The sequence below is a fragment of the Artemia franciscana genome, chromosome 16 (assembly GCF_032884065.1).
Source record: "Artemia franciscana chromosome 16, ASM3288406v1, whole genome shotgun sequence".
Classification (NCBI taxonomy): Eukaryota; Metazoa; Arthropoda; class Branchiopoda; order Anostraca; family Artemiidae; genus Artemia; species Artemia franciscana.
The window spans coordinates 14,131,143-14,145,046 of NC_088878.1; the positions used below are offsets into that span (position 1 = coordinate 14,131,143).

The following is a 13,904-nucleotide window of genomic DNA, read 5'->3' on the forward strand; positions in this document are numbered from 1 at the left end:
AATCTAAAACGGTAGCTTATATTCACTAAAACAAGGAAATAAACATCGAAACATTTGACAGGAACTGACCTATGTTAATCTATCAACTTAGAGGAATTACTGCAAATATTCAGAATTTATAATACTTTCAAAGTTTACAATGACTTATAGCAAATAGCGTAATTACCCCAAGGGTCGTCAGGTAATTACGCTCTTTGGTTAATAGGCGTACAATTATTTCAAATCAATTGTACAGAATGGATTGTGTTAGACATAATGGCTTATTATGGCTGGCAAAGGGTCCTTTGCGGTGGAAGCTTGGGCTCTCCTGGAAAATCTGGGGTGGTTATTTGCTCACCCCTGACCCCCCCCCCCTCCCCAAATGGTGCTTCTGGCTTCTACCGTGGTTAGTTATGCCTATATCCTTTTCTCAATAATCCGTCCCTAAGCTGCAGAACAGATTCAAGTATAATAGCCTTTAACGAACGACGACGTATGTTATTACAGATACTGTCTAATTTGTCAATATCTGTCATACAAACCTATTCGTAAGGAGAAGAAAGCCTTAAAAGAAATTTCGTAAAAAAAAGGAAAACGGGTTTAACTCTGTAACAAGTTTTTAGCAGAAGCTGCTTCTGAAAGTTATTTTTAGGAATTTTTGAAAAAAAAACATTTAGGTTCTAACCCTTCTTCTCTTTGGTGCAAATCTTCATGCAGCTAATAAACTATGTCAAATGCCATAACAATACGTTATACGTCACAATAATCAGTATGTCATATATTATTGGTTTCAGGTTCGAAGACTTAAAGCCGAAGAAATGCGTCAGAGGTTGATGAAAGAACTAGAAGAATTGGAGGAGGCAAGTGTCGTACGCTTGGGAGATGCCAGTATTGCAGCCCCGTTTACCTCCAAGTTATCCTCAGTTGAATGTGGTAAGTATTAGTTTTATGCGAGCCTGAACATCGATCAATTGCTATTGGTGCGGCAGTAGTCAGCTCACTTTCCAGACCAAATTTAATCATCAAGCCATTAAGACTGTGTTGGAGGGGGGGGGGAATTTGTATTATATAACCCAAATATTGTTTGACATCTTTTTTTCATAGGAAAAGGAAGGGAGCCAAGAGTTTGTCCGGGGGGGGGGTACCGAGTTTTAACAGCTTCCTATGAATACCTGAGTCCTAAAGAAGTGACGAAATGCATAAAAATAAATTTTAAATGCGTTTTGTAAAGTTTTTTGAACCCCCTTCCCCACCCCCGAAAAAAAAAATATTGGATACGCCCTTGAAGGGAGTTATAAATTTTAGTTAATCCAAGGTTCATTACCGTTGTGAAGATTGCATCTCCTCTAGGTCTGTTTCCCGTCCCTCGTCAACAACTGCACAATTTTGGGAACGAAATTTTGTTGTTATCAGCAGGTGAGGTTGTTCTTATGTTGTTTTGTTTTGGTTATCGTCCCTAATGGGTGTAATCTTCTCTGGATTGATATGTAACCTTCTGAGGAAAGGTCGTATTGGATTACAATCCTTTAAACTTTTATATGATTTTCTTCAGTTTTATTTAACTCTTTTTCGTTGTTACGACAACTTCTGTTTCCTGGAAGCGGATCTTGTGGGGGTAGAAAAGTGATCTGATTCCAAAACAAAGGAGCTATCAATCCCTCAATAGAAGTTTGATTGTTCGGTTTTCAAAATCTATGCCTGGAATTTTAACTTTGGCTTCGTTGATCTACAATAAGAATTATGTAATGAATGGGTATGTTAAGAAAAAATATAATTGATAAGATCCTACGTTTGACAGTGCTGATGTCAGTCTAATGACATTAGATGGCTTAGTGATGGCAGTGCTGATGGCAGTCGAACTACGTGCTTCATAATATTTTTCGGTCAAAACTGCTATACCGAACTGCTAATTTAGCTGCCGAGTGCTATATTTTTCTAATTCTTTAATTTAAGAACCACTTGATTTCCACCCTTCAAAAATGTAGCGAATTGGTAACAGCTCTCTCTTAAAATGTTATTAAGAACGTTGTTCTGTCTCTGGAATTTCTAGGATAAGCACAATACTTTTCACAAATACAACACCTAGCTACTTGTAGATAACAAATTTGAATGAATTTATATTTCCTTGTAAAACACGTCTCATGTTCCCTGCTGTAAGATAGGTCCAAGTGCCTGCTATATGTCTCCGAGTACAGAGATTAGAAATTCTGGAATAATTTGGTTCAAAGAAGGTGAAACACCTCTGTGCTCCGCAATGAGAGGGCCTCAAACAAGCGATCAGAGGTTTAAACAAGTTGCAGGTTGGAGGGACCTCCCGTCTGCTTTGTACTGTAAATAATACAGATCAATGATATTTCCGTCAATGCTGTATTTCATAAAAGAATGTTCAAACGGAAATTGATGTCGTATATTTTTTATAACGTCTGCAATGATTATTGATGAGCGTTAAATAAGATCGTATACCCCTTGTCGTGTTTATTTCTTTATAGTTGGCAGACATTGTATATCCCTACTAGGATAGGAGCAGGGGTGAGCTCTAACTGAATAGGAAGGAGGGAAATATTATGTTCTTATATAATATACTAGCTGTTGGGGTGGCGCTTCGCGCCACCCCAACACCTAGTTGGTGGGGGCGCTTCGCGCCCCCCCAAGCCCCCCCGCGCGCGTAAGTCGTTATGTTCTTATATAATATACTAGCTGTTGGGGTGGCGCTTCGCGCCACCCCAACACCTAGTTGGTGGGGGCGCTTCGCGCCCCCCCAAGCCCCCCCGCGCGCGTAAGTCGTTACGCGCCATATTAGTTACGCGCCATTGTAGTTGTGTCCCTATGTCCCACCTGTGAATATAGATAGATATATATATATATATATATATATATATATATATATATATATATATATATATATATATATATATATATATATATATATATATATATATATATATATATATATATGTTTTTAACTACGTAAAACTTGCGAATATACAACATTCTTTGCTGTCCCATTGTCTGTGCATATAAATAGATTGTCAGGTTTACCGACTCTTGAACATGCAACATATAATGGTCCATGGGAAAACAATCCGTATTCAGATCTATACCTCATGATTCTAATGATTGCCCTTGAGCTTTGTTGATGGTGATTGCTAATCGACCATTCCCTGAGTCGCCATCGTCATTTATATATCCCCCTGTGCACCCCGGCGTCCCCTTTGTAGTTATGTCCCTGTGTCCCGGTCGTCATTTATATTCCCTGTGTCCCGGTCGTCATTTGTGTCCCGGTGTTCCAGTCTGTGATTTCTCTTTGAGTGTCCCGGGCGTCATTTATATTCCTTGTGTCCCGGTGTCCCGGTCGTCATTTATATCCCCCTGTGCCCCCCGGCGTCCCCATTGTAGTTGTGTCCCTGTGTTCCGGTCGTCATTTATATTCCCCGTGTCCCGGTCGTCATTTGTATCCCGGTGTCCCGGTCTGTATATACATTCGTTTTTTAGTTTTGTTTTTCTCCTTTATTTTTTTCCTTTTTTTCTTTTTTTTTTCTTTTTTAGTTTATTTAGATTTTTAGATTTTTTAGTTTTTTTATTAGTTTTTAGTTTTTTTGTAGTTTTTACCATTTTTTTAGTTTTTTTAGTTTTTTTTTTTTACTTATGTCCTGGTCGTCATTTATACTCCCTGTGTCCCGGTCGTCATTTGTGTCTCGGTGCTTTGTTGATTGCTAATATATATTATATTTATATTTATATTTTTTATATTTATTAATATTTTTTTAGTTTTCTTTTTCTCTTATTTTTCAGTTTTTTCCTTTTTTTTAGTTTTTTCTTTTTTAGTTTTTAGTTTTTTTTTTGTTTTTTACCTTTTTTTAGTTTTTTTAGTTTTTTTAGTTTTTTAGCTTTTTTAGTTTTTTTATTAGTTTTTAGTTTTTTTTTAGTTTTTGCCTTTTTTTAGTTTTTTCAGTTTTTTTTAGTTTTTAGTTTTTTACCTTTTTTTTAGTTTTTTTAGTTTTTTAGCTTTTTTAGTTTTTTTTCTTTTTAGTTTTTTTTTGTAGTTTTTACCTTTTTTAGTTTTTTTTCTTCTTTTGTATTAGTGTGAAATAATTCAGACGTCATATGCGGACAAACACGACGTCACTCGACAGACAGACAGACAGACATAACCCACAAACAACTTATTTTTATATATATTTATTCATATTTTTTTAGTTTTCTTTTTCTCTTTTATTTTTCAGTTTTTTCCTTTTTTTTAGTTTTTTTCTTTTTTAGTTTTTATTTTTTTTTAGTTTTTTACCTTTTTTTAGTTTTTTTTAGTTTTTTTAGTTTTTTAGCTTTTTTAGTTTTTTTATTAGTTTTTATTTTTTTTGTAGTTTTTGCCTTTTTTTATTTTTTTCAGTTTTTTTTTTAGTTATTAGATTTTTACCTTTTTTAGTTTTTTTTAGTTTTTTAGCTTTTTTAGTTTTTTTTTCTTTTTAGTTTTTTTTGTAGTTTTTACCTTTTTTAGTTTTTTTCTTCTTTTGTATTAGTGTGAAATAATTCAGACGTCATATGCGAACAAACATGACGTCACCTGATCCATCCACAGATCCACACACAGACAACTTATTTTTATATATATAGATATGTTCTTATAAATATATGTTCTTATATAAATATATGGATATGGTAATAAAGATATGGTGTCATCCTTCTGCCTCAGTCCTCAACACAGAAAAGGAAACAAAAGATTCGTCAGAATGGATCACAAAAGTAGATGACAATGCCTTCAACATGATGGAAAAACACTCCCTTCTGGATTTCTAAATTCTCAAATGCAAATGTGTCTAAAACCTGCACTTAAGATACATATTTTGAATAAATTGTTTATGATTTGACTTCAACCTCTTTAGAGGGAAAAAACATTAGCTAATTATAATTAAGTACGTGTAAACATTAAAAAATTGTGTATTTGGTAGTTTGACAGTACTGTAGATCAACGCTTATTTCTTGAGCTTTTGAAAAGTTTCGAAACATCAGTGCGTTTTATGAATGGTCACGTATCTTTTTTGTGATTATGTAACATGGACATGTAATCTATATATATGTAAAATCAAACATAACAGGTTGGCTTAGCGCCATGCTGTGTCTTTTAAGAAGTTGCAATGTTGAGCATTAAACGTGCGTAAAAAAAAATTGGAATAGCAAATCCTTTGAAACAGGATGGAATGCATCACTCATTGAGACCAACAACATTTTATTGGAGTTTTTTCAGGTACCTAAAATAGCTTTTCTGACGTTCAGAAATTGTTAAATTTTTGTTACTGACATCTTTAAACCTAGTTTTATCAGTTGATCATACTATGGGATGATTGCGCTAATCAATAATGCCAGTCAAGAGCATTAAAATATGACATCCCCCTCTCCCTGGACCCATCTTAGGTAAATTCATACATTGAAATTTAATTTTCAAAGGTTTTTCTTTTAATTGTTTGAAAATTTTTAAGTTTCTAGTTCAGTGCCATGTTTTCGTCAGTGTTGAAAAGTTGAACCGTGGAAATAAATAAGAAAAGTAAATGGTTAAAATTGACAATTATTTTCTTCCGCGAAAATTTGAATATTGGCTATCTGCGTATTACCAAAGACAATTGTGCCTTAAGCTCTTCGTTGTCCTTTGTTTTTTTGTTTTGTTTTTTTACTGATTTTTCACTAACGTTTCTCTTCTATTTTTTTTGTACTCACTGCATCGGCAGAATGTGTCTTGAATATCTGAACCTTTCTTTGGTCATAGCCCTAGAAAACAGGTTAGAACCACATTTTCCTTACAGTCTACTATTTGAAATAGGGTTTGCTAGACGGGTAGTCAAATGAATCCTTAGACAATTCATCTGGAAAACGCCTAACAAATCCTCCATTTTTTCAAGCGCCCCTGTTTCAAAACCATGCTTGATCACTATCATCTCTCCAGCTTCCAATATTCTAATCTTGGATCGAAGACTTATCTTTCTATTCCTCTAAACCTATTTCAATTATAAACAAACATCCTGGACCTTCGCTATTATACTTTTAACATATTGAATACATTCACCATCTTTACTAAACAATGCTATCCAGGTAAGTCAAGCTATCCACTTGATCGTTCGTGTCGTTAACCAATATCATATATTCCCATTATTTATTCCCGGTCTAAGTGACTTAGTCTTCTTAACATCAATTTTCAAGCCTATTCTTGCACCAGGAATTCTTGAAATTTTCAAAAATTCTTTATTTCTGTTAATATTTTCTGCTGGCCAATTCAAACAATCAGATTTTGCTGCCATGTCATTGGTGTTATGGAGAGACTTGGACTCGGCGTAGAAATGAAAATCAGCCTGTGTAAGTATCACGAATTGAAAACCGTGCCTCCTGAAAAACCTTTATTCGAGACTTTTTATGGCGCCATCTGTGATGCCAGCCTGTTAAAAGCTTAGGGGTTGGTATGCTACCATTTAACTTTTATGTGAGTGTTTTTCTTTGAATTGGGTAATAGACGGCTAGAAACTAACAAATCTATTTTAAAATCAAAAGAACAGGAAGTTTCTAATTTAAGCTAATCTCGGTATGCTGTAACTGGGTTGTAGGCGTATGATGTGCCGAAACTCTAGTTTTGCCACTTGTTTCTCGCTAAGTTACTGGAATAAAAATTTGAAGAGAAAGGTAATATACAAAGAAAAACAGAAAGGCTATTTACTAATAATTTTTTTTTATTGATGCGTGTTTTTTTCAGTGTGTCAAATTATTAAGCAAGGAAGATGTACATTGGTGACAACCTTGCAAATGTTCAAAATTTTGGCTTTAAATGCCTTGATCATGGCCTACAGTCAGTCTGTTCTTTACTTGGAGGGAGTCAAATTTTCAGATGGACAGGCAACTTTGCAAGGACTTCTATTAGCTGGATGTTTTCTATTTATTTCAAGGTCTAAGGTAATTATAGTTCAAGCCCACAGAATACAAGGTTTGTCGATTTGAGGGCCTTTTTTTCATGTCCAAGTCATTCATCCGATAATTAACATGAGTTGTCTTTGGTCTTCTAGTCTCGATAAACTCATAAACGATTACAATGATCACTACCATTAATATGAAGCGATTCCTAGGATCATTTACATTTTAAAAGTATGAACTGAACAGGGCTATCAAAGATGACAGACTTCACGTTGTTTTCGATTGGCTACTGTCCTCCCCTAATTTAAATGTCTATTTCAGTTTCAGGATGCGTGAATAATTTTGGTATTCCTGTCAACCTATAGCTTAGATGTGGCGTGGTAAAGATTAAAACATTTAAAGAAAACAATAATTTCATTTAAGGGAGCATGAAGGGAAACTCTGGACATAGTGATATTGTTGCAAAAACCATCAAATTATTGAAAGCACCAAGAGCATCAAAATGAAAAAAATTTGGTCCTCTGGCTCCATCTTATTTCTATTCGTATCTGAAAACCGGAATTTTGTTCTGTTTTCGTGTTGGTCGTTACAAAAGTATAAAGATTTTATGTCATGCATAAATTTTCACCCTTGTTGCCACGCCAAACCGTGAAAAAAAAACAATAAGCGGCAGCTAATTTGCCAGAAACTCATTCGTAATAGTTTAAAGATACGGCAGAAACCTGGAAATAACCATTTAAGATAGATAGATAGATAAGATTTTATTTTCACCAAAATTTTCATGGCACTGCCAAATTTCTTTTGTATAGTCACATTAAAAAGCCACGCAAAAGAAAAAAAAAAACAAAGAAAACAAAACACTTATCAATCCTCCTGATATTCGTTATATATTTTTTCCAAAACTAGGTATAAAACTCTTCGCTAACCGCTGGTGGGCACAGCGTACCGGCTGAAGTTTGTCAACAGGCACTGCAACCCTGCGCGGGAGTCCTTTGTTGAGGATTGAAGGGGGAAAAGGGTTTGTGGATTGGGTGGATCAAAGATTTTCGTCCGAAATCCATGCAGAGTTTCTCTATTCTTTTTTCCAGAGTTTGTATTTTAAACTTTGTCAGCAGCTCTTCATAGAACATGTCTGCCTGCTTCGAAACTATTAGAGCTCTTTTCTGAACTTTAAAAAAGACATGTCTTTAAAAATGGCCTAAGTTCATCCTCATTCAGTGTTTTCTGTGTGTACAATATACGCTAGTCTTCACTGACTCATGAAAAAACTTTAAAGCAATCTTCAAAAAGAATTTTTTTTTCATACATGCTTTAAACCGCTTAATGGGTTTAAACCTCTAACACTGTATATAGTAGGTCAATATGGACTGATTTTAATGAATTGGATAAACTTTACTATGATGTTACCATATATTTTTATTGTTACATATTCATTCATGTTTTGAATACTTACCTAAATAAGCAGTTTTTACAACAGTAGTGTTTAATGTTTTGAGCCGTCCTGGCCGAGTGGGTTGGTGCGCTGGATTCGGAATCCCTTGTCTGAGAGGACGCGGGTTCGAATCCCAGTGTACCCAATTCTTCAGTTTGGGACGGGGGTCAGTGGCGTGACTCTGTAAGCTTAGCCAGAGTCGACCCAGCTCTAAATGGGTACCTGGGGAAATCTGGGGAAGGTAAACAGGAAGGGTGTGCGAAAGCAAAGGATGGCTGGCCCCCAACCCCCCATTGCACTTCCTGGCTGAAGGGCCAAGAAACGGAGATCAGCACCGCCGGTACGGACTGTAAAGTCTAATGCCGTATCCTTTACCTTTATCCTTTACCTTTTTAGTGTTTTGTAAATCTTGAATGTCACTTTTCAATATTTTGGAATAGGTGATCTCTAATAAAGTACTGATTATTGGTAACAATTGTTTATTAGTCAAAATTTGCATTTTCACATAAAATTTATTGGGCAGAGTAAAGGTAAAGCTCCAGTCTCATTTTATATTTTTGTAATGCTTTCTTATGTGAAGCTTATCAAATACCAATGTGAGGAGCCAAACAGGGTGATTAAGGCAACTGGTTTATGTTTCAATAGGCTAGGGGTTTTTATGATATTTCATATCGGAGCTTTTTTTCTTGGCATCTGGAGCAAAAAATTAAATTTAATATTTGTGCTTTACACGGTAAAAGTTAAGCAATATTAGTGATATATACGGAATCAAAAGAAAGTAAGAGTTTTACTGATTCTTGAAAAAAGTTGAAATACAGCTAAATAGGATAATCGGTCAACGATTTTCTTAAAGTTAAGTCAATTGATTAATAATTTGATGTTTTAATCTTGAATAGTTTTCATAATAAACATACTAGTACATAGATTAGATTTCAATGATATTTATATATATATATATATATATATATATATATATATATATATATATATATATATATATATATATTTCTTTTCAATTCCTATTTGTTTGTTTTTGTGCAGTTTATTGCTAATTAATGGCAGTGTTTGTCTTTTCCTACAGCAACCAGGAAAGTTGCACTCCCAGGAGGTTGATCACGATTTATTTTTTCCGCTCATTTTCTGCGAATTTGCCTTACACGTTTCTTATTTTCAAACTAGGTGCCTGCAAAGTATTAAAACTGCATATGGAGGTATTCTTCATTAAGAATTTGTCAACAGGTCAACACAAAAGTTTTAAAGACGCGTGTGATAATACAATTTTCCACTAGAACAATTTGAAAAATCATATTTATTTTTACTGTCCTTGGTACACATGTTGGATAGCTCTTCAACGTTTTTTTCAGTGGTCAAAATATTGAAAAATCGTTTGCTGGTTTTATTTTACCTCAGCAAGACCAGTTTCAAGGGTAAGCCGAGGTGTCAATTAACTTCTAGTAAAAGGAATATTAATTTCCCTTTTAATTCGTGTCATTGTATTAAGTCAACCAATCTTGAATTCTTATAGCTCAATTTCAGTTTTCACTTCTTAGTTACTGATAGCTTTTCGATGATATACCCTTTTTAGGAATTTTGAAAGATAATACGTGGTATCTCTTATCCACAGTTTAGATATCTGGAAAGCTTCTAAAAGAAAGTCTTTTCGTTTTAATTCAGTATACGGGTTTAGTGGTCCGTCCTTTCTTTATAGCTTTACTTTTAAATAGACTATACACTTAAATAGTTTGTAGTCTTTTATCCTATGGAGAATTCCGACCATATCTATTGAATTCAAATCGACAATGTACAGCTCAAAGGCTGGCGTACAAGAAGCTAATAAAAAAAAACTTAACGAAAATAAAACTGGATCCTTTTCTTTTTTGATTATTCCGAGATCTGAAAAAAAATCGCAACTAGGCTAATTTAAATACTTTTACTTAAGGAGTATCTACCTGTAAAATAAATTATGAGCCAACAGTCTAATATCTTTGATGCCATGTCCTTTTTTCAGCCATTGAAAACACTGTCGTCCCAAAGACCTTTGCCAAATATATTCAACTTGTACACTATTTCTACAGTTATTCTTCAATTTGCAGTGCACTTCTCTTGTCTAATCTTTTTGGTTCGTCAAGCTATTGCAGCATCGCCACCTAGGTAAGTGAAAGTGAAACTATTTATTTTTATTGCTGTCAGTAATATTAACACTTGCCTATAGGGTTTATTTATTTTAAAGTAGGTAAAGAATTGGAGCTTTCGACTTAATTTCTTGCTTAAACTCAATTCCTCTTACACAGACTGGTAAATAAAGCGACAACGGTGCCTTTTCGCGATGGCTTCTGTGGAGCTATTAGCTTAGGATCTTCCAAAAATGCTCAAGTCAATGTAGCATCGACCAAGCTTCGCCTTCTTTTGTCCATGCCTTGTAACGCAAAAGGCAACAAAACACCATATTTTGTGAAAGACTCTGTCGTTGTTCATGCAGACTATGTGTAAAGGCCCACATCCGCGAAATTCCCAAAGTGAACCCGCCCAAGTCGTGTGATGATTTAAGACCAATCTCCTTGACGCCAAACCTAGGAAAAGTGATAGAATCGTTAATCTTGCGGCGACTACTAGAGCAAGTAAGTGAGAATATCGACAAACACCAATATGGCGGACTCCCAAAATTTGAGACGTCTATATACCTAGTCAGAATGTACGGTCAGATCCTGAAGTGGCTTGAAAAGCAAGGCTGTTTTTTTTAGGTTTTCCTAGCAGCCATCGACTTTCGCAAAGCTTTTGATCTCCTATCACGCGTAATGACCTGTCAAAATCTGAAAAAAAAAATGGGTGCTAAAAGCCAAACGCTAGCCATTGTGATCGATTTTCTGTCTGAAAGATAGCAAAAAGTATTTGCTTTACACGAAGAGGACTGTGACTCAGAGTGGAGTAAAGTAACCTGCGGTGCCCCGCAAGGGACGAAACTGGTAGGAATAACGTTCCTTGCCTTCATCAACTACTTGCTTATAGAACATAACGATAAATACAAATTTGTCGACGATTTGTTCCTCTTACTCGCCTATCTTCTTCACTGCAATGTCCCCACTAAGCAATTCCCCGAAATAACTTTTGATCTACTAAGTTCACAGTGCTCTAATTCGAAATTGAATATTAACTCTGCTAAGTCAAAAATACCTGAACTGAACCCGCTAAAAGAGAGACTTTGTCCCCTCTGAAGTTCCTTTCCCTGTTGTGAATGAGGTGAAAATACTAGGTGTTATTTTCTCACATGATTGCTCATTTACTTCCCATATTGATCGTGTGACCGTGAAATCTAATGCATCTCTGGAAACCTTTTCAAATATGAGTCGCCTCGGGTACAACGCCCACAGTCTTCTTCGGGGTTTACCTGTGCTACGGATGCCCCATACTTGAATACGCCTGTCTAGTCTGGGGCCCGTTAGCATTAGTAACCGCCTATCTAATTCAGGACCTGGAGTCAGTCCAAAAACGGGCAACCAAGATCATCCTGAGTAATAGAGACGTTGCCCACCACGATGCCCCTGCAACCCTTGAACTCAAGTTTGGAATTCTGTTTGAGTGACCCTATTTTGAGGTTTGGCAAAGTGCTGCCGTCTAACCCTGCCCATCGTGACATTTTACCCCCAGAAGCCCGGACAGTCAGCCATATGACACAGAAGCTAAAACTTGTGCCTGTGCGTGCTCGGACAAACCGCTACCAGAACTCTTTCCTACCTTTTTTTTACGTCACTATAATGTTGCATAATAACATGTTTTGTATTTCAACATCAAATTAGTAATTTGAGCTACGATTGTTGTTATAAATAAACCTTTCTCTCTTTTATTTCAGAATTTAAAACCTCCCCCTTTCCTGCTGTCCCACATCACCCCAAAAAGGCACTGATCCTTAAAGATGAAGCTCCAGATATGACTCATAAGTTTGTGAAGTCAGTATCTTCGTTGATAGGTTTTCTTTAAGTGGTCTGTTTGGTCACCAATCAGACTCTTGTAAAATCAAAAAAGAGATTTTGTTACTCTCTTCTACAACTGGCTTGTATTTGTAATGCCTAAATGCAAATCCTGGCTTAATCCTGCTTAAAATGTTTTTTTTTTTTTTTTACATATTCTAATTTTTTATTCTCCTGTCTGAATATTTATTCTTGGAGCTATTATCTTTTTGCTGTCCAAAGCTTGCACGATCTTGCAAGATTAGGCCTGTCATACTTCTTGAGCCGAGTGAAAAAGATTTTAAGGCTTCCTTTTTCTTTGGGGGGGGAATGCAATTGTTGCCAGAACTTCCTATTAGGCAAAGACTCTCGACAGAAGTGTATAAATAATGTCAAATGGAAGCAACCAAGGGATTTTATATAAAAAGACTCATAAATAAATCTTGAAAGAAAGGTAGGATGACTTTAGAATTCTTTTCTAGATCTTATTGATATTATGGTCGAGAGAATTCTTGTGTGTTATTTTTAAGCAATTTCAGGGTAAAAACGCCGACTTATACAGGTAAATAAATTCCCGAAATCCTCACATAACGAACCCTAACATTTTGACCAAGTGAAAACATCCAAAATAATCATGAAATCACAAAATCTTGAGTTCAACCCTCACATTCTGAACAAGTGAAAACGTGAGCCGGCATTTCCCCCGCAGAAAATCCCCCCGCCCCCATTTGGAACATGTGTCTATTCTAAAAATCGAGCAGCCACAGAAGAAGAACAAAATATATACCTCAAAATGTCGATCAGATTGTCTAAAGGGGTAACAAAAGAACCAGATATCAAAAATAGTCTTAGGACAGGACTGGTTGGTCTCTAATCACTTTCGACTTAAAAAAAAACTTCCGATCGAATGAGTATCCTCCGAAGTTTCTACGACTACGTGGGGGAAGTTGGGGATGATGAAGGGTTAGCTCTCCTCCAATATGGAATAAATTCTGGTAATCTTGGGATTTAATGTGACTTTTACTTTCATAATCATAACGTGGGTCAGAAATGTCCCAGAAATCAAGGGGGATTGAATATCAGTGTCTATATTAAATATCAATATCAATATCAACTAACAATACATTGAATTATTATAGCTCTTCACTATAGGCAGCGCTATAGTATTGTCTTTGACTTAAATAGGTAAGTAGAACTTTCAATTTCCCTCCTAATGAACATCTACCATTATTCGGGGGAAAATGGGGAAAATTTCAGCGGGGTGGGGGGATTTTCCGGGGGGACGCCTCGACTCACTGAAAACTACCAACATAATCCCAAAATTTCGAGTTCAGCCCTCACATTTTGACCAAGTGAAAACATCCAACATAATCACAAAATCAAAAAATTACGATTTCAACCCTCATATTTTTGACCAAGTGAAAACATCCAACATAATTAAAACATCACAAAATTTCGAGTTCAGCTCTCACATTTTGACCAAGTGAAAACATCCAACATAATCACAAAATCAAAAAATTACAATTTCAACCCTCATATTTTGACCAAGTGAAAACATCCAACATAATTAGCTGCAGGAACTAATGATAAATGTGTCCAACCAAAACTGAAATTCTTTGAAGTCTTAGTATAAAATTTCTCGACTTTTCATTATAAGCTCTTGA

At 35.5% G+C, this 13,904-nt stretch overlaps 1 protein-coding gene across 1 annotated transcript in view; it reads left to right on the plus strand.

The window, feature by feature from the left end:
* The window catches only part of LOC136037102 (endoplasmic reticulum transmembrane helix translocase-like), a 93,059-nt gene that overhangs the window by 66,722 nt on the left and 12,433 nt on the right, over positions 1-13,904 (plus strand). Inside the window, exons 16-18 of the mRNA XM_065719558.1 lie at positions 774-912; positions 6,710-6,906; positions 10,305-10,447. Of these exons, the coding sequence (XP_065575630.1) occupies positions 774-912; positions 6,710-6,906; positions 10,305-10,447 (479 nt within the window). The remainder of the gene's footprint in view (positions 1-773; positions 913-6,709; positions 6,907-10,304; positions 10,448-13,904) is intronic.